This window comes from Phyllostomus discolor, chromosome 8 (assembly GCF_004126475.2).
Source record: "Phyllostomus discolor isolate MPI-MPIP mPhyDis1 chromosome 8, mPhyDis1.pri.v3, whole genome shotgun sequence".
Lineage (NCBI taxonomy): Eukaryota > Metazoa > Chordata > Mammalia > Chiroptera > Phyllostomidae > Phyllostomus > Phyllostomus discolor.
The window spans coordinates 81,860,675-81,880,124 of record NC_040910.2 but is presented as its reverse complement, the minus strand read 5'-3'; the positions used below and the strand labels follow the sequence as shown (position 1 = coordinate 81,880,124).

At 38.9% G+C, this 19,450-nt stretch overlaps 1 protein-coding gene across 3 annotated transcripts in view; it reads left to right on the top strand.

Annotated features, from left to right (window-relative positions):
* MYO1D (myosin ID) overlaps nt 1-19,450 on the top strand; it is a 321,752-nt gene that overhangs the window by 125,935 nt on the left and 176,367 nt on the right. For all 3 annotated transcript variants that reach the window (XM_028519915.2, XM_036033405.1, XM_036033404.1), the window contains 2 exons: nt 5,412-5,578; nt 13,781-13,988. In XM_028519915.2, coding sequence (XP_028375716.1) covers nt 5,412-5,578; nt 13,781-13,988 — 375 coding nt within the window. The remainder of the gene's footprint in view (nt 1-5,411; nt 5,579-13,780; nt 13,989-19,450) is intronic.

Below are 19,450 nucleotides of genomic sequence, written 5' to 3'. Positions count from 1 at the left end.
AACTGGGGGCGGGGCAGGGCAGGGACGGGGAGTCAAACTGAGAAAAAATAATCTGTCCTAAAAAACATAGGAGAGAGGAGATAAAATAATATAAGAAAACTAAGACAATAGAAAAATTGATAAAATGATAGAAAAAATCTAAATATATTAGTAATTACACTGAATATAAATGGATAAAAATTATCAAATCAAATTCAAAAGAATATAGATATATTACCATTTATTAATGATACCTTAACAGAAAAGTTGAAATTTTTTTTTTAAGATTTTATTTATTTATTTTTAGAGAGGGAAGGGAGGGAGGGAGGGAGAGAGAGAGAGAGAAACATCAATGTGCGGTTGCTGGGGGTTATGGCCTGCAACCCAGGAATGTACCCTGGCTGGGAATCAAACCTGGGACACTTTGGTTCCCGGCCCGCGCTCAATCCACTGAGCTACGCCAGCCAGGGCTAAAATTTGAAATTTTTAAGTTTAAAAAGATGTGTCAGACAAATTCTGACAATCTGGGATCACTTTAATCCAAGTTCAAGGCCAGAAATGGTTCAGCAATGGACTGCCATCCCTGAAAGAGCCAAGTTGTTTTCCATTCACTTTTAACTCCCAGGTTTAGCAATTCGGAATTCCAGACCATTTCTCAGTCCCACGTGCATGGTCTCATTTCCCAGCTTCCTCCTGCTGGCCCCACAGGGCTCCCAGCAGTTATGCTCAGCCTCCTGGCCACCTCTTCCACAGCGACAGCAGCTCTTAAGATGAAAGCAGCCCTGTGGGCTGGCTTCACCCCCTGTGGGCTGGCTTTACCCCTCTTCACCCCTTTTCGTCTGATCCTCATCTTAGCTATCTTACTAGCTCTTTGTTACATTTAAAAACATTCCCCACCACCCCCATCTTTTGTCTTTGATTTTTTTGTAATGACTTCATCAGGTTGACAGGTTGATTTAATTTAATTTGAATTGTCTAGTCCCCATCACCATAAGTACAAGAACCTGATGCCGCACTTTCCCAATCTACACAATGTTTTCAAATGCCTGTCTCATCCACCCACCTAGACTGTTAAGTCTTTTGAACATAGAAAAAGAGTTACACTAATTTTATATACCTCTTGGTACCTGATAAAGCACTCTAAACAGATGGTCAGAAAATTATTAAAGTTGAATTTGCCTTTGACTCTATTTGACAGTATTCAAAGCAGGTTAAACAGATGAACATCTAAATACAGTGTCTTTTAGCTAATATGTATACTGATTGGTATGCTTTGACAAATGACATTTTTCACCAAAATATAGGGAGAAGCAGGTTAAAAAGCACAAGAAAGTAGAATCACTATTAATTTTATGATTTAACCTTCTTAAGACAGAATTTGTCAAATTTAGGATTTGTTAGGCTAAGTCAGTCTGGATATTTATAAAGGAAAGAGGAGGTGGCACTTATAAATTAAGACAGAATACTGATTAAATATAGAGAAAATATTTCCGTGGATTGAGCTCGGGATGCGAACCAAAGCATCACAGGTTCGATTCCCAGTCAGGGCACATGCTTGGGTTGCAGGCCATGGCCCGCAGCAACCGCACATTGATGTTTCTCTTTCTCTTTCTCCCTCCCTTCCCTCTTAAAAAAAAAAAAAAAAAAAAAAAAAAAAAAAGTATTTCCACTAAATTCCTTATCTGAAGTTTTTTATATTACTAAACAGGATGATGAAAGGTCCTTAAATGACCCTTAGTTTGTCATTTATGTCTAATTCAGTCTTACCACTTCCTGTGTATAATCAGCCAACACTAGTAAAATTCCATTCAATTGGTTTCTTTCTAGTAAAGTTTCTTACGCTACTCAAATGATACCTTATATTAGATTGTTTTGCCCACATGATTGTATAAATTATTGTGTTCAGAATGTTTTCTGTTTCACACTGTAATTTTCTTTTCAACCCAAGGGTCATTTAGAAGTATATATCTTAATTCCCAAACATTGAAGATTTTCTGATTACTCTTTGCTCATGATTTCTAGCTTAACCTCATTTAGTCCAGAGAAATATACTCTATGACATCAATCCTTAAAAAATGCTTAAGTTTTCTTTATATCTTTTTTTAAATATAAAAATTTGTACTTAATATTTTCTGCATGTTCATTAGGTCAGATTTGCTAAACGTTGTCTAATTCTTTTGCACTCTTACTGATTTCTTTTGTTAATGTGGAAATGATGAAATCAGTAATTCTGAAATTGTCTTCTCCTTGTACCTGCAATTTTTGCTCTAAATGTTTTGAGAATTTATTAAGCTTATTTAATTTAGAACTGTTATTTCTTCCTAGTGTTTGAGTCATTTATCATTCTGAAATGTCTCTCTATTTCTGTATTACTTTTTTTGCCTTAAAGTCAGCTTTGCATGAATAAAATAGGTTTGTATGGTATATATTTTCCACCCTTTTACTATGGCAAGTACATCTGTGTATCTGACAGATAATAGATTCAGAGAAGGGAAAGTAACTCTTTACACCAATAAGTAGGATATATGTGACCTCATTATTCATCCAATAATAACTTGTTATCTTCAGTGTGCCAAGCTCTATGCCAAACACAGTTTTATATTTAAAAGGAGTTATGATCTAATGCACAGTACAAAATGGAATTGGCACAGACGGATTTTTTTGCTAAGCTCTTTCTTAGAGTCACTGATGCTTATAGGTGGTTTTAACTTCTCTACTTATATACACATAAGTTTTGAATGTCAAATGTGGTCATAAGTGTTCATCTTTTTTCAGAAGCACAAACTAATGTAATAATAATAATGGCTGACATTTATGGAGCATTACTTCATACCAGGGCTGTGTTTAATTTTTTCTATTATTGTTCTATGACAGTTGTCTCAATTTTCCTCTGTTGCTCTCCCCTGCTCCCACCCAGCTACCCCTGCTCCCACAGTCAATCCCCACCCTGTTATCCAAATCCATGGGTCATTTATACCTATTCATTGATTAGACCCTTTCCCTTCTTCCCTACTTCTCCCGTTCACCCCTCCCCACTGGTCACTGTCAGTCTGTTCCTTGTTTCCATGCCTCTGGCTCTATTTTGCTTGTTTCTTTGTTTTAAACATTAGATTCCTCTTATAGGTGAGATCACATGGTATTTGTCTTTCACCTCTTGGCTTATTTCACTCAGCATAATACTCTCCAGTTCCAACCATGCAGTTTTGAAAGGTAGGAGTTTCTTCTTTCTTTCTGCTGCATAGTATTCCATTGTGTAATTGTACCACAGTTTTTGATCCACTCATTTACTGATGAGCACTGAGGCTGTTTCCAGCACTTGGCTATTGTAAATTGTGCTGCTATGAACATAGGGGTGCATAGGTTTTTTTGAATTGAAGTTTTAGGATTCTTACAGTACAATCCCAGCAGTAGAATCGCTGGGTCAAAAGGCAGATCCATTTTCACTTTCTTGAGGAAATTCCATACTGTTTCCCACAGGGGCTGCACCAGTCTGCATTCCCACCAACAGCACACTAGGGTTCCCTTTTCTCCACAACCTCACCAGCACTTGTTATTTGTTGATTTGTTTATAATGGTCATTCTGACCAGTGTGAAGTGGTATCTCATTGTGGTTTTAATTTCCATCTCTCTGATGGCTAGTCCATCAGAGAGATGGAAATTAAAAGAGGGAAATTAAATTAAATTAAAAGTAAATTAAATTAAAAGATGGAAATTAAAAGAGGGTCCATCCTTTCATATGCCTATGGACCCTCTGTATGTCCTTCTTGGAGAAGTATCTCTTCAGGTCCTTTGTTCCTTTTTTAATTGGATTGTTTGACTTCCTGGTGTTGAGTTGTATGACTGCTTTATATATGTTAGAGATCAAACCCTTGTCAGAGATATCCTTGGCAAATCTATTTTCCTATATGGTTGGTTCTCTTTTCAGTTTGTTTTCATTAGCTGTGCAGAAGCTTTTTAACTTGATGTAGTCCCATTTCTTTAGTCTTTCCTTTATTTCCCTTGCCCAATAGGATATATAGGCAAAAATACTGCAGCATGTGATATCTGAAATTTTACTGCCTATGTTTTCCCCTAGGACTTTTATGGTGCCACATTTATGTTTAAGTCTTTTATCCACTTTGAGTTTATTCTGGTGTATGGTGTAAGTTCATGGTCTAGTTTCATCTTTTTCCATGTACTATTCTAGTTCTCTCAACACCATTTGTTGAAGAGGCTTTTTTTACTCCATTGTATGTTCATTCCCCCTTTGTCAAATATTAATTGACTGTAGAGACATGGGTTTATTTCTGGGCTCTCTATTCTGTTCCATTGATCTGTGTCTGTTCTTACGTCAGTACCAGACTGTTTTGATTACATTGATCTTGTAATATAGTTTGACTTCAGGTATTGTTATCCCTCCTACTTTGTTCTTTCTCAAGATGGCTGAGGCTATTTGGGGTTGTTTTGGGTTTCATATACATTTTTGAAATATTTGTTCTAAATTTGTGAAGTATGTCATTGGTATTTTCATAGGGATTGCATTGAATGTGTCGATTGCTTTGGGTAGTATAGACATTTTCGTGATGTTAATTCTTCCAAACCATGAACATGGTATATACTTCAATTCATTTGTATCTTTCTCAGTTTCTTTCTTCAGTGTTCTGTAGTTTTCCAGGTGTAGGTCTTTTACTTCCTTGGTTAAGTTTATTCCTAGGGATTTTATTTTTCTTGTTGCTATAGTAAATGGAATTTTTTTTCCTAGTTCCTCTTTCTGATATTTCATTGTTGATATAAAAAATGCCTTCAATTTCTGAATATTGACTTTGTATCCCACTATTTTGCCAAATGCACTTATTAAGTCAAGTAGTGTTTTTGGTGGAGCTTATAAGGTTTTCTATGTATACTATCATGTCCTCTGCAAATGATGACAGTTTTACTTTCTCCTTTCCAATTTGGATGCCTTTTGTTTCTTTTTCTTGTCTGATTGCTGTGGCTAGAACTTCCAACACTATGTTCAATAAAAGTGGTGAAAGCGGGACACCCTTGTGTTGTTCCTGATCTTAGGGGAATCAGAATATAAAGCTGTGCTTAATATTTTACATTTTCAGCACAGTTAATCTTACCACAGCCCCTGCCTTTTGTATTATCTCTCTTGTTACTTTTAACCATGTTTCCATAAATATACAAAAAGCCAATATTTACATATCTCAATTATTTACACCCTAGTTTTATCCCTATTCCTAAAATATAATAAAATAAAATTTTAGCTAAATGCATAAACATTTCCAACCTGGAATTAAAGGAGAAGGAAGAATAACTACTTATTCACAGTTGTATGCCTGAGAAATTAGAAGCACAGAGCTTAGTTTGACACAGTTACCACTAAATGCACATTACTGTCCTTAGTCTGCAATTTTTCTGAAACTTAACCATTTGCTGATTTCTTTCTATAGGAACCATATTATGTACGTTGCATCAAACCCAATGACAAGAAATCCCCACAGATATTTGATGATGAACGCTGCCGGCATCAAGTCGAGTATCTTGGACTACTGGAAAACGTGAGGGTGCGACGGGCAGGATTTGCCTTCCGCCAGACATACGAGAAATTTCTTCACAGGTGAGAATAGATTCAAAGAAACCTGACAGCACACTGAGAATTAGTCTTCCCCATGTATGACAGTGTAAAACATCCAAATATTTGATGAGTGAACAAAAGAGTTGAGGAAATGGCAGATATGAAACATTCCTAGAATCAGCAGAAGGAGTCTTCCTGAGTTCGTGATTTATGGTCCATGAGAAAAAGTTTATCCTTTGCAAGAATATGTGGGCATCATAGTGTAGCAGGAAGCACAGTGATTTGGAGTGACATGTAGGTTGGAATCCTGGCTGTGCCACTCACTTGCTGCATAATCTTCGGCCAGAAATGTAATTTCTTTCATTCTGTTTCTGCATCTGCAAAATGAGTATAGTAACACCTGCTTCATAGGGCTGTTGTTTTTTTGTTTGTTTTTTAAAATATATTTTATTGATTATGCTATTACAGTTGTCCCATTCCCCCCTTCACTCCCCTCTACCCTGTTCACCCTCTCCCACCCACATTCTCCCCCTTTAGTTCATGTCCATGTGTTATAAGTTCTTTAGCTTCTACATTTCCCATAGTATTCTTGCCCTCCCCCTATTTCCTACCTACCATCTATGCTACTTATTCTCTGTACCTTTTCCCCCTCTCTCCTCCTCCCACTCCCCTGTTGCTAACCCTCCATGTGATCTCCATTTCTGTGTTTCTGTTCCTGTTCTAGTTGTTTGCTTTGTTTCTTTTGGTTTTGCTTTAGGTGTGGTTGTTAATAATTGTGAGTTTGCTGTCATTTTACTATACATATTTTTTCTTTACCTTCTTTTCTTAGATAAGTCCCTTTAACATTTCATAAAATAAGGGCTTGGTGATGATGAACTCCTTTAACTTGACCTTATCTGAGAAGCACTTTATCTGCCCTTCCATTCTAAATGAAAGCTTTGCTGGATAGAGTAATCTGGGATATAGGTCCTTGTCTTTCATGACTTGGAATACTTCTTTCCTGCCCCTTCTTGCCTGTAAGGTCTCTTTTGAGAAATCAGCTGACAGTCTGATGGGAACGCCTTTGTAGGTTACTGTCCCTTTATCTCTTGCTGCTTCTAGGATTCTCTCCTTCATCTTTACCTTGGCTAATGTAATTATGGTGTGCCTTGGTGTGTTCCTTCTTGGGTCCAATTTCTTTGGGATTCTCTGAGCTTCCTGGACTTCCTGGGAGTCTATTTCCTTTGCCAGAACGGGGAAGTTCTCCTTTATTATTTGTTCAAATAACTTTTCCACTTGTTGCTCTTCTTCTCCTTCTGGTACCCCTATAATTTGGATGTTGGAACATTTAAAGATGTCCTGGAGGTTCCTAAGCTTCTCCTCATTTTTTTGAATTCTTATTTCTCCATTCTTTCTTGTTTGTTTGTTTCTTTCTTCCTTCTGATCCACTCTTGTTTTGAGTCCCAGTTTTCTTCCCATCACTTGGTTCCCTGTGCATTCTCCTTCATTTCTCTTATCGTAGCCTGCATTTGTTCATCTAATTTGCGACCAAAATCAACCAATTCTGTGAGCTTCCTGATCACCAGTGTTTTGAACTGTGCATCTGATAGGCTGGCTATCTCTTGGTCACTTAAAAGGATGGATTCTGGGGCTTTCATTTGGTCTTCTCTTTGAGACATCTCTCTCTCTCTCTCTCTCTCTCTTTTTTTTTTGGTCTGGTCACTCCTGTTATGGTGAGGGGCGGAGCCTTTTCAGGCCTCAGTTTGCTCATGTATAAAAGGGAGGTAATAACATTAACTGTTTTGTGAGGTTGCTAGAGGATTAAAGGAGATAATATATAAAAATCACTTAGAATAGTACCTAGTATATATTAACCACTCAATCAATATAAGATGATTGCTGTTGCTATTTGTTGTTAATAATAATAATGATAGTTGACAACTGGGACTCATAAAAATAACATTTTAAATTCCATCTGTACATTTATTTGAAAGTATTTATTGAACATTTCCTCAGTTCTACACTGTAGGTTCCACAAAAATATCATTAAATAAATACATAAGATAGTGGATGGTCAGACGAATCTCTAAGGAGATTTTAAGGACGGGAAGTAATTGGCCACACAAAGATCAGAGAAAAGGGCAGGTGGGGCAGAGGGCATAGCAGGGAAGGCTCTATTGCTGTGGCAAGTGTGGTGTGTCAGGTACCAAATGTGGTCCATGTGGTTGGAGGATGCCGAGTGACAGGGCAGTGGTATGAGATGAGATCAGGTTGATGAACAGGTACCAGATCATGTTAAACTTCGTAATCCAGAATAAACAGTTTTGATTTTGGCTAAAGGTGATAGAAAACCATTGGTGGATATTAAGCAGGGGGTGACACAATCTTATGGATACTTTAAGATATCGCTATGGTTGTTGTGAGCATAGAAGGCAAGGTAACGTTCATGGGTTCTGAGAGATGGCTTAATGATGGACCTTTGAACAAGGGATCGTTATAGATCCAAGAGTAGTGGACAGATTCGGGATGTGTTTTGGAGGAAAGGTGACAAGTCATGTTCATGGTTTGGCTAGATGAGAAAGAAATGGCAAGTAGATTTTAGCTCAAGCATGTGGCTAAGCATGGTACCATTTGCTGAAATAAGGAAGACTGGGTAAGAGAAGTTTGAGGAGGGGGGCATGGAATGGGGGGACAAAAATGGAATCAAGTTTTGTCTCTTGACTGGGTTAAGTTTGAAATGCCAACTAAGTACCTAGGTAGCCACCAGGTATACAAGTGCATATCTGGAGTAGGCTGGAGATAGAGATTTTTGTGATTTGTATGTAGATTATGTATAAAGTCTTGAAACTTGCTAAAGAAGAGGAAGAAAGTCATGCTACACTACGTTTGTGGTCTGACCTGAAGGAACCAGCAAAGAGGGAACAACCAATAAAGTAGAATACCAGGAAAGGGTTATGTCACAGAAGCCAAGAGAAGGCATTTCAAGAACAAAAGCACAGTTACCTTATCAAGTGTTGCTGGGCAACACTTATCAAGTAAGATAAAAGCAGAAGTTTAACTATTAGATTTGGCAACATAGAGGTCAAAGGAGAAAGGGCTGGACAGAATCCAGTTTGAGGAGGGCAGGAAAGTGAAGTGAGGAGCTGGTTGCCTGTAGACAAGTCAAGAATCTATTAGAGCTGGGAAAAATAGAAGCAGCAGCAACTGGAGTAGGATGTGAGGTCAGAAGCTACTAGAAAATATTCATGTGCACATGGGGATGATTCAGAACAGAGGGAGAAACCAGGGACCTCAGAGGGAGGTCATTGTAATAATAATGTCCTTAAGACATAAACTTACTTTGAGGGAACAAGAGATTTTGCAAATGTACATCTTTACCGACTTTTAACCTCTTTTTGGACTTATTTTACTTTCAACTCAAAATGTGTGGTGCTTTTTTGGTATGGAAGACATGCTATAAGGATTGGATTATGTTTTCTAATACCATAAAAACAAAAGAGAACAGATAAAAAAGAACTCTGAATTTTAAACATAGTGGTCTCAGTAGTGCAAGCTTTAATTTCCCATTCCCACTCCAAATAATATAAAATAATATTCCCATTCCCCAAGTAATATAAAATATATATAATTAAAATCAAGTACAGTATTTTTCAGACTATAAGACACACACACACCCCAAATTTGGGAGGAATAATGGTTGTTAATGCTGCTGTTGAGTTCTGTTTATATTTACATTGGTGAAATATGTTATTTATGTTATTAAATATTTTACCACATTTTTTGCTTGAAACATTTTTTTTCCTATTTTCCTCCTCTAAAACCTAGGCACATCTTATGGTCCAAAAAATATGGTAAATGCACAGCCACACTATAGAACCAAAAGGGGATTCTCAGTGAACCTTGAAAATGTGAGTCACTCGCAACTATATGATGCAGATGGGAAGACCCAGCAGTAAGCCAAGGTTGCAGTTTAGGTTGTCGGGGAAGACTGCCTTGTGAGGCTTGAGCTGCCATTCAGGAAGCTGCCCCAGCTGCTGTGCTGGAGTTTACACAGCTGCAGCACTGGGAGGTTGCCAAAATGGCCAGGACAAGTCACCACCTCAGCAGCTGCAAGGGAAACATCACAGGAATCATGGCCAAGACCCAGGAAGCAAAGGGAGCCACCTTACAAGAGGCCAGCAAAGACCCAGATATGCACATAGCCAGATGTGCACTTGCTCCGGGCCCCATTGCCAGGTAGTAAGAGAGCCATATCTGAACTCAGTTGGTTTCTGAGCTTACAGTCCTTAACAGTGCATTGCCTCACAATTGAATGTAGGGCTTTCTAATCAAAGGAAGTAATAAACTGGAATAAAGAAAACTTAGTCCGCCCTGGTCAGGTGGTTCAGTTGGTTGGGGCGTCATCTCATACACCAAAAAGTTGTGGGTTCTATCCCCGGCCAGGGCATGTACCTAGGTTGTGTGTTCCATCCCTGGTCAGGTCACATATAAGAGGGAACCGATGATGTTTTTCTCTCACATTGGGGTTTCCCTTCCTCTCTCTCTCTGTCTCTCCCCCCCACTGCACCCTTTCCCTCACCACCACCCCACTCTTTCTCTCTGTCTCTCCTTTCCTCTTTTTCTAAAATCAATAAACATGCCTTCGGGTGAGGAGTAAAAAGAAAGAAAAAAAGGAAAACTTAGGCTATCCTAGAGGAAAACAGAGTAGGAAGCCACAGTGGGAAAGCATACCTAATAGAAAATATAAAATGAGAAGGTGAGAACACTGAAACATGTTAATAATCAGAAATGTTTTAAATTACTCTTTAAAGGACAGAATAGTGGAAAGACTGAAGTCTGTCTAATTACTAATTATTTGAAATTAGCTCCTCTCTAGAATCACCTCGGGAGGCAAGGAAGATCGTCACGGTGGGGTGTGCATCTGGGAAATTCCTGTTCTGCAGGCTGTGTCTGCCTCCTGCTTTATGTAAATAAGTTTGTTCAAACAGAGAAAATGGCCTCTTTTTTTGGTCACATGGACTTTACAGTGGGACATGGGGTAAAATAGAAGGGGTGTAGGACATTAAGCTGATGTTTCCAGTGATGGAGAAAAAGTAATATTTCCACACTGAATTTTTGCTTTGAGATTTGGCAGATTTTCTATGTAAGCTAGCTTTGAACCTAAATTTTTACTTGTCACTTTTCTTTTCATTCTTTTATTGAAAAAGAGAAGGATTTTTAAAATGTGTTAAGAACCTTAGATGCTGCTAAATCATCCAGGGATGTAAAACTAGTTGTCAGAAAGCAGGTGAGTTCAGCTTTTTACTTTGCACATTTGGGTTGCTGGATTGCTGGATTGCTGGAGAACTGGCTGGGGTCAGGCCCCTCACCTTGAGGAAGAAAGGAGGATGTCTTGACCCGGAAGCATTCACTGAGCAGTGCGACTGCAGGGTTGTGCCCAGTTTCTGCAGCATGCCTAAGCTTCAAGCACACAGTGTTCCTACCCACGCTACAGCCCGAGTGTTGACTCTTACTCTTGTTTCATAATGAATTTGGAAGGCTTCTGATTTTGTTTCCCTTTTCACATGATACTGTATAATATTACCTCTCTATTTCATCTAATTTCTATTTCTGTCCCTATCTGGCAAGTGAGTAGACTTTTAAATGTATTTCCTTCCATTTTTTTTCTTTCACTCAACAAATATCTATTTCCTTGTCATATGGCAGGCAATGTGATATATAGTGGGGAACAAAACAAAGTCCCTTACTCCATGGAACCCAGAAACTAATGAGAAAGACTGGCATTAAACAGATAAACCCACAAATCAATATGATGAATGGTGTAAGAATAAAAGGAACCCAGCCAGAGGTATTAGAGAGGAATAGTGGATGTAAGGATTGAGACTGAGGAAGGAAGATTAAGGTAAGACTGAAGGATGAGAAGGAGCCAGCTTTTCAATGAATAGATTTAAAAGCATTCCAGGCAATGGGAACAGTGTATACAAAGACTCTAAAGCAAGAAACCGCAGCACACATTACAGGACCCTGAAGAAGCCTCGTGTGATTGGAGTAGAGGGATGGAGAAGAGCAGTGGAAGGTCAAAATGAGGGAAGGCTTTTTAGAAAAGTATTCTGGCTGCTGAGTAAGCAGAGTGCATTACAGAGGAAATGGAAGATAATTCCAGGATTCTGTTGTAATCTTGACGGTGACTTGGAGTAGGATTGTGGCAGTAAAGAGGAGAAAAGTTGAACTTGGAATATATTTTGGAGGTAGAGCCTATAGGACTTAATGATGGATTTGAAGGAATAATAGAAAAGAGAAGGGATCAGTGTGAGTCCCAGGGTTCTGGCGTTAGTAACTGAGGGCATTGAGGTGGGGAAGATTGAGAGAGATGTTTAAGATGTCTTCAGGATCCAGGTAAGCAATGGATATGTGAGTCTGAAGCTCAGACCTGAGATCTGGGCTAGGGATAATAAATTCATGAACTGAAAAATAAAGCGGATAGAGCAGATGAGGTGATGTGGAAGAGTGTACATAGAGGGCAGAGGAACTGATGTGAGCCCTGGGGAGCTCCAACATCTGGGTCCAGTAATAGAGGAGCAGTAGCCAGGAAATGGGATTGAGGGGAAATACCCAGAGAGGATGAAGGAAGTAGGGAGAGTATGCTGTCACAGGAGCTACGAGAGGAGCTAGGAAAGAGAGAGATGACAAGAAGGGGTCAGATGTTGCTTAGATGTACCATATATTTTCTTAACCAGAAATGTGTAAAACTAAAAGTCTCCTGAAAGGCACAGAAAAAGAGTCTCGAAAAGATAGAAAGCCAGCTTGTGTTCTTGGATAGGACAACTCAACATCATACATAAATTTAATTACTGCAGGAACCTGATAGAAATACCAGAAGGATTTTTTTATTTGTTTTGTGATTGTTTTTCCCTGGAACTATGTAAGTTGATTGTGAAGTTTATGTGGAAAAACAAATATGCAGAAGTAGCCAGAAAGAATTATAAAAAAATACTAAAATATACTTTAACATCTATAAATAGAACCCTGTGGTACTGATGCACAGAGGGACAGACAGTGTAGTGAAACAGACCAGGAAGCCTAGAAATGAACTGAGTGCACACGAAATTTAGTAAATGATAAAAATGACATAATAAATCACAGGGAGAAAAACAGACAGTTTAGTAAGTAGTGTTGGGAATAGCCTTTTATCAAAAGATAAAATTGGATCCATACCTCATTCTATATACCAAAATAAACTCCAAAGGGATCAGAGATAAAAGTAAAAAATAAAACCATACATGTAGTAGAACACACAAATGAATTACTCTGTAACCCCAGTATGAGCAAAGTCTTTCTCACTATGACTTAAATTCAGATGTATTATATGAGCAGCAGCACCAAACTTGACTGCAAGTATTGAACAGGTTTGGGCCTGGGGGGAGGGGGAGGTATTCCTGTGGTAGGCAGCCTTCCAAGCTGGTCCCAAGATCCCCACCCGCTGGTATTCACCCTGTGTGATCCCCTTCCCTTGAGTATGTCCTGGGCCTGGTGATTTACTTCCAGCAAAATGGAATGTGATGAAGGTGATGAGAAGTCACTTGTGAGATTAGGCTGCAGAAGGCTGTGACTCTGTGACTTCCATCTTGCTCACACTTATGCCCTCATGAGGCTGGTGTGTGGTGAGTACCCCGTGAGAGGCCCACGTGGCAAGGAACTGTTGGCTGCTTGTCATAGAAACACAGTTGGGTTTTTTATATTCATCTTATAGGCAGAACACTGCTTAATTTTCTGTCAGCGATAATAGCTTAATTGGCTTGATTTCCCTTGAAGCAAGTATATTGTTCATAAGTAATGTTAGTTTTGTTCTTTTCCTAATCACTTACCAGTTTGCTTATTAATCTCTCTGTGCTGGCTACAAAACTCGTAATAGAGGCATCTTGTTTCTGTTTGTAAAGAGGAGGGTTCCAAAGTTGTCCCTTTATGAATGATATTTGCTGTAAGTTTTTGGTAAGTAGCCTTTATTAAATTAAGAAAGTACTCTTCTAGCCCTAGGTTAATAAGGGTTGTTATCATGAAAGAGCATTATATCTTATTGAAGGTTTTTTCCATATCTCTTATCAGGCTATTAAATTTATTTCTATTCATAGTTTGTTAAGAACTTTTTTCCATATTCTGATCACTGTTTATTTGAAGCATCTTGAATATGATGGAATAGTTTTTTGTATCTATTGAGATCATACTCTTTTTCTCTCTTAACTTGTGCCCCGGTCTTTTTTCACCCAGGTATAAGATGATCTCAGAATTCACCTGGCCCAACCATGACCTCCCTTCAGACAAAGAAGCTGTCAAGAAATTGATTGAACAATGTGGTTTTCAGGACGATGTAGCTTATGGAAGGACCAAAATTTTCATTCGCACACCCCGAACATTGTTTACCTTGGAAGAGCTCCGGGCCCAGATGCTCGTAAGGATTGTCCTCTTTCTGCAAAAGGTAATTTGGTGCTTTGTAGACATGGAGAAGGCCTTGCTTTGACATTCTTAAACATCTGTTGAACATTTTCTTAGATTCAAGAAATGTTCACGATGGTGGTGTTTTTTGTTGGTGGTGGTATCTGTGTGTATCTCAGGATGATTTCTGTTGCCTTCACACGTGGAAAACTTACTTGGCTGTTGGAGGCTCAAAATCATTTCATCCTCACAACTTGGAAGACATCTTGTCTTCTGGTATTTAAAGGTGGAGAAACGTCTGAAACAGCCTGTTTTTTGCCTCTTGTAGTTAACTGAGTTTCCCTCAGCTTAACTGTATGAAGGACTTTTTCATCTTATAATCTTGTAACTCAAAAGTTTTGCCAACATGTTTGAAACAACCTCCCTCACCCGTCATTACCCACCACCCACGCTCGACTGAGCGGTGGAATGTTGACTAATGATGGGCATTAGATCGTGGTACCTGTCATTGATCTGTGCAGGGCCCCTTCTCATTTCACTCACTCACGCATTTCTTTTTATTTCCTCATACCCATTTTCATACTTTCCTTATGAAGCATTTCAATGTCAAATATTATATATGTGCCGTTTCTTCACATAAAGAAACCATGTGCCTCTATGAGAATGTCCTAGGGATATATATATATCAGGAGAAAGGTGGCTGGGCTTTGCAGACCCAACAGGTCAAACTGGTGCCAGGTTCCTCTCCAAAGTGACCCTGCCAGGCTGCACCCCACCAGCAGTAGGTGGGTGCTGTGTGCCCACATCCTGGCAGTGTCATCCAGCTGCCTGCGAGTATTGCCAGACTCCTAGGTGTAATGACATCTCGTTGTTTTACTTTTTATTTCTCTGGTTACTGTTGAATTTGAACATCTCATTAAATACTTGTTTGCTTTTTGTTTTTTTGTGTAAACTGCTCGTTCATATCCTTTGTCTATTTTTTTTTGCTGGAGTTGATGTCATATTCTTGTTGATCATCAGTAATTCTTTGACTACTTTAGACATAAATCTCATATTCACTTTAGACATTACAAATAGATTCTCCTATTCTGTATGCATTCTAATGAGCTTTATAATATGCGTTGTTGAAGAGAATCCTTAATTTTGACATAATCAAATTCTTCAGTATTTCACCTTACATTTTGTGCTCTGGAATTTTGTTTAAGAGGGCTTTCTCTGTCTCTAGGTCACAAAGATGCTATCCTATACTTTCTTCTATGAACTGTCTACCTTTACCTTTAGATCTTTAATCCATTTATAATCCACCTATGTATGTGGTTTTAGGTAGAAACCTGGTTTCATTTTCTTCTGTATGGTGAGCCGATTTTCTTAGTACCATCTACTAAGCAATCTGTCCCTTACCCGTTGATATTTTATTTTATATTAAATATGTATTCTGTTTCTGAGTGCTCTGTTCTGTTTTTATATCTGCCTGTTTCTGCACTAAGACTGCACAGTTTTTATTGTAGTGCCTTAGTAGATGGTAAAATAAGTCCATCTTCTCTACTCTTCTATATTAAGATTGACTAACCTATACATAGACCTTTATTCTGCAGTGTAAATTTTAATGTATATTTGTTATATTCATTAAATTCAACAATACTTTCTGTTAGGACTGTACTGAATTCATAGATTAATTTGAAAGGATTGACATTTTTACAATATTGAATCATCTTAAGAGTATAGAATTGGCTTATATAAATCATTTCTCTCTTGGACCTTTACACTTAGAGATTCCTTATGAGTTCATGGTTAATTCCTGGATATTTTATTGTTTGTGTTACTGCTGGGAATTTTTTATGGTATTTTGTACATGGCATTGTTGATTCAGAGAAATAATGTTGGTTTGTATGGGTGTACCTATGTCTAGATGAGACCTTTGATGTATTTGTTAATTCTGTTAGTTTTTCTGGATAAATGATTCTGTCGTGCACAGATAATGGACATTTTCTCTTCTCAGTTGCCAAGATGTTTCTAAATGTTGGTCTCTTTCATTTATTTTGCCTAGAATTCAGAAAAAAATCTTGGAATGAAATGCTGAATTCCATTGCATCCTAAAACAGTTTCCTTCTATTATTTTTTTTTCATTGCTTTCACTCAGTTATGTTTTCTTTCTCAAGTTATGCTAGTAAATTGACAGGTTTGGAGCTCTGCGCTCTGTCTGCCATAGTACATTATTTTTATGCCTCTGTTGCTCAGTGCTTACCAGTGATGTTTTTATTCTTGTTTTGCATGTCTGATACTTTTTCTTCTTTATACCTGTCCAGGAGGTTGACACAGGCTCAGAGTTTGGCCCTGAACTAGTATGGTCATCCATACCTGTCATGACATACCATACGAGACACACCTGTCAGTGTGTTTGGGACAGCCCTGGTCTGTGACTCTTTTGTGTTACAACTATTAGTAGTATCCCATTCACTCTCAACACTGTCCCAGTATGGATGATAAACTGTCCCGTGAACTTACTTTCTGTCGCTTGGTGGCTGGTAGAACGCTCTTCTTAAATCTACAGGGACAGTTTGTTCTTTCACAGCTGTCAGCGTCCCACAGACTTCAGTCTCTGGCAGCTCTGCTAGCCATAAACAGGACCCACTCCTCTCCCTCCCAGCCCCACGGCCAGCCCTTAGATACAAATTGTAATTCCAGGTTTTCACACCTCTAGTGCTCTTCCTCATTCATCCTCTCTACAGCACCTCTGCTTTCTTTCTGGTGAGAAATTGGAATTCCTACCTAGAAAAGAGATTCTGAAGGCAAAGGGATGACTGCTTCAAAAACCACCACCTGCGCCATGGAGGGGAAGCTGTCCAGGTTTCTCTGGGATGCGGGTCATGCATTCCTCAACCACGAGGCAGTGTGTTCAGGAACAGGGACCTTCCTCCCGGCTCTCAGGCAGGCCATGCTGGGGGCTGCACATGCGATCTACTGATTGCGTTCTGTAGACCGCTCCTCGGGTGTGAAGTTAGTGGAAATTTCCGTCAGCTTCTGGGAATAGATCACCAGTCACCTAACTTTCCATGTGATGTTTTCACATCTTCTTTATCTTTATAGGGATCTAATGGAAAGTTAGGAGAGACAACATCAAGGGTACTATTTTAGCCCTGGTCAGTGTGATTCAGTTGGTAGGGCATTGTCCCACAGACCCAAAGGTCATGAGTTCAATTACTAGTCAGGGCACATGCCTAGGTTGCCCTGATCTAGGCATATGCAGAAGGCAGCCAATCAATGTTTCTCTCCCTTTTTCTCCTTCCTTTTCCCTTTCTCTAAAAAAAGTAAATGATTTTTTTTAAAGGATGCTATTTTAAATAAGAATCTCCAACCATTGGTTTTTATTTCCTTTTTTGATTAAAAATAGCTTGTATTTTTCTCTGATTATGTAATTAAAGTATGTTCATTGTAAAAACAAGTTCAAATCACACAGAAAAGTACAAGGAAAACCATGGAAAATCACCTAAAATCACAGCATCCAGAGGTAGCACCATCAACATTGTGGTGACCATCCTCTGTGAGGTCTTTCTGTGCATATATCTAGGCATATACGCTATGCTATAAGTGAGATTGCAGCTCATATGATGTTTTTTATACTCGCCTGTCTCTTTTTCTACACTATTTTATTACTCTTTTCCCCACATTTACCTTCTCTGCCCACATTTTCTCCTGTGTCAAGGGTCCCCAAGACCACTCCCAGTTTCACTGACTCACTAAAAGGACTTACTGGACTCAGTGTATAGTTGTACTCATGAGTAAACATTATTACAGAAAAGGATGCAAAGCAGAGTCGGCAAAGGGAAAAGGCACATGGGGGAAGGCCCAGAGGAAACCGGGAGCAGGCTTGCAAGAGTCCTCTCCCAGGGGAGCTGCACAGGACATGCTCGGTTCCTCCAGCAGTAGTTGTGACAACACACGTGCCAAGTGTGACCTACTGGGAACCTCACTGGAGCCTCAGTGCCCAAAGTTTTAAGGGGGTGGGGGGGGGGGCTGGTCACAGAGGTACCTCTGCCTAGCTTGTACCAAAATTCCAGACTCCCAAAAGAAATTCAGGTGTTCAGCATAAACCACTTGGTTTATACAAGCAGTTTAAGCTCATTAAACTACTGTTATTTAGGGAAAGTTTTCTATCAGTGTGGGAAACTGTTTACCAGCCAAGTTCCCAGGCACCAGCCAAGGGCCAACCAGCCTTGTAAGTGGGCATCAGGATAGCAGTCTCAGGCCCACTGCGTTAACTCTTTCCTGGGTGCCACACACAGTCTCCCCATCACTGTAATAGACTTCCTTACACATAGACCTTCCATACTGTTTGCCTTCATTTCTGTGCACTGGATTCCTAGGAGCAAAATTATTGATTAAAAGGTATATATGTTTATAGCGATAATGGATATTAACAATTCACTTTTCTGCCCACAGTGTCAGTGAACTCTTTTCCCTGCTTTTTGTCATAGTGCTGTTCATTCCTTTAAAAACAGTCAGTTTTGGAGGTTCTGGGTTTAATAAATATCAGTGATTCTGCCTCTTCCAACTTGTCCTTGAATCTTTAATAAAGCACAGAAAATGAATGAATATACACTAAAAACCAGGTTCTCATATGTGAAAACCTATTATGATATACTGTAATAAACACAGTGTGATATCAGCATAAGAATTGACTGTGGAATAAAACAGTAAGTCCTGAAACATATTCAAGTATATATGAGAATTTAATAGTAGACAAAGGCAGAATTTCAATTTAGTAAGGAAAAAAACAGGAATTTTTTTATTGAACCAAATTAGAACAGCTGGTTATTTACCTAGGATGAAGCAACATTGAACTCCTATATCATACCATGAACAAAAATAAGTCCCAGATCTATAAATGTTTTGAAGAATCCCAAAAGTTATAAAGAAAAAGATCAGACACACTTCATTATATTAAGTGAAACATTTCATGTTGAAGAGTGTACCATGAACAGAGTCAAATGACAAATGGTAGCTTGGGAAAAATAATTGCAGTACATAAAGTTAAAACATATTATATATAAGTAGCTCCTTCAGATTTGTAAAGGAGGGACAAACAGTCCAGTAGAGAAGTGCCATGCATATGGAAAACAAGCAACAGAAGAGGCAATCCGAAAGACCAGTAAACCCACCCTGGCTGGAAGTCACAGATGCGAAACTGTCGACTTGAAGGATAGGCACTTCTAAGACTTTCTGTGCGCACCATCAGATGGCTGCCAGAACGGCTGCACCGATTTACGCTCCCACCGACTAACGCATGAAAGGTCTTGTCTCACTGAAGCACCGGCTGTCATTCTTACAAACACCCTTTCTGAATGACCTAAAGCCTAATAAATGTTTAGCCCAGACATTGAAAAAGCATGTTATAAAAATCCCAGTTGTAGTCTACAAATCTTTGCATCGTTAAAAGAAAGGAATCGGTGTAGCCGAGATCACTTGTCTCTTCCTTCCGTCATACACAGTTGCCTCACCCACATA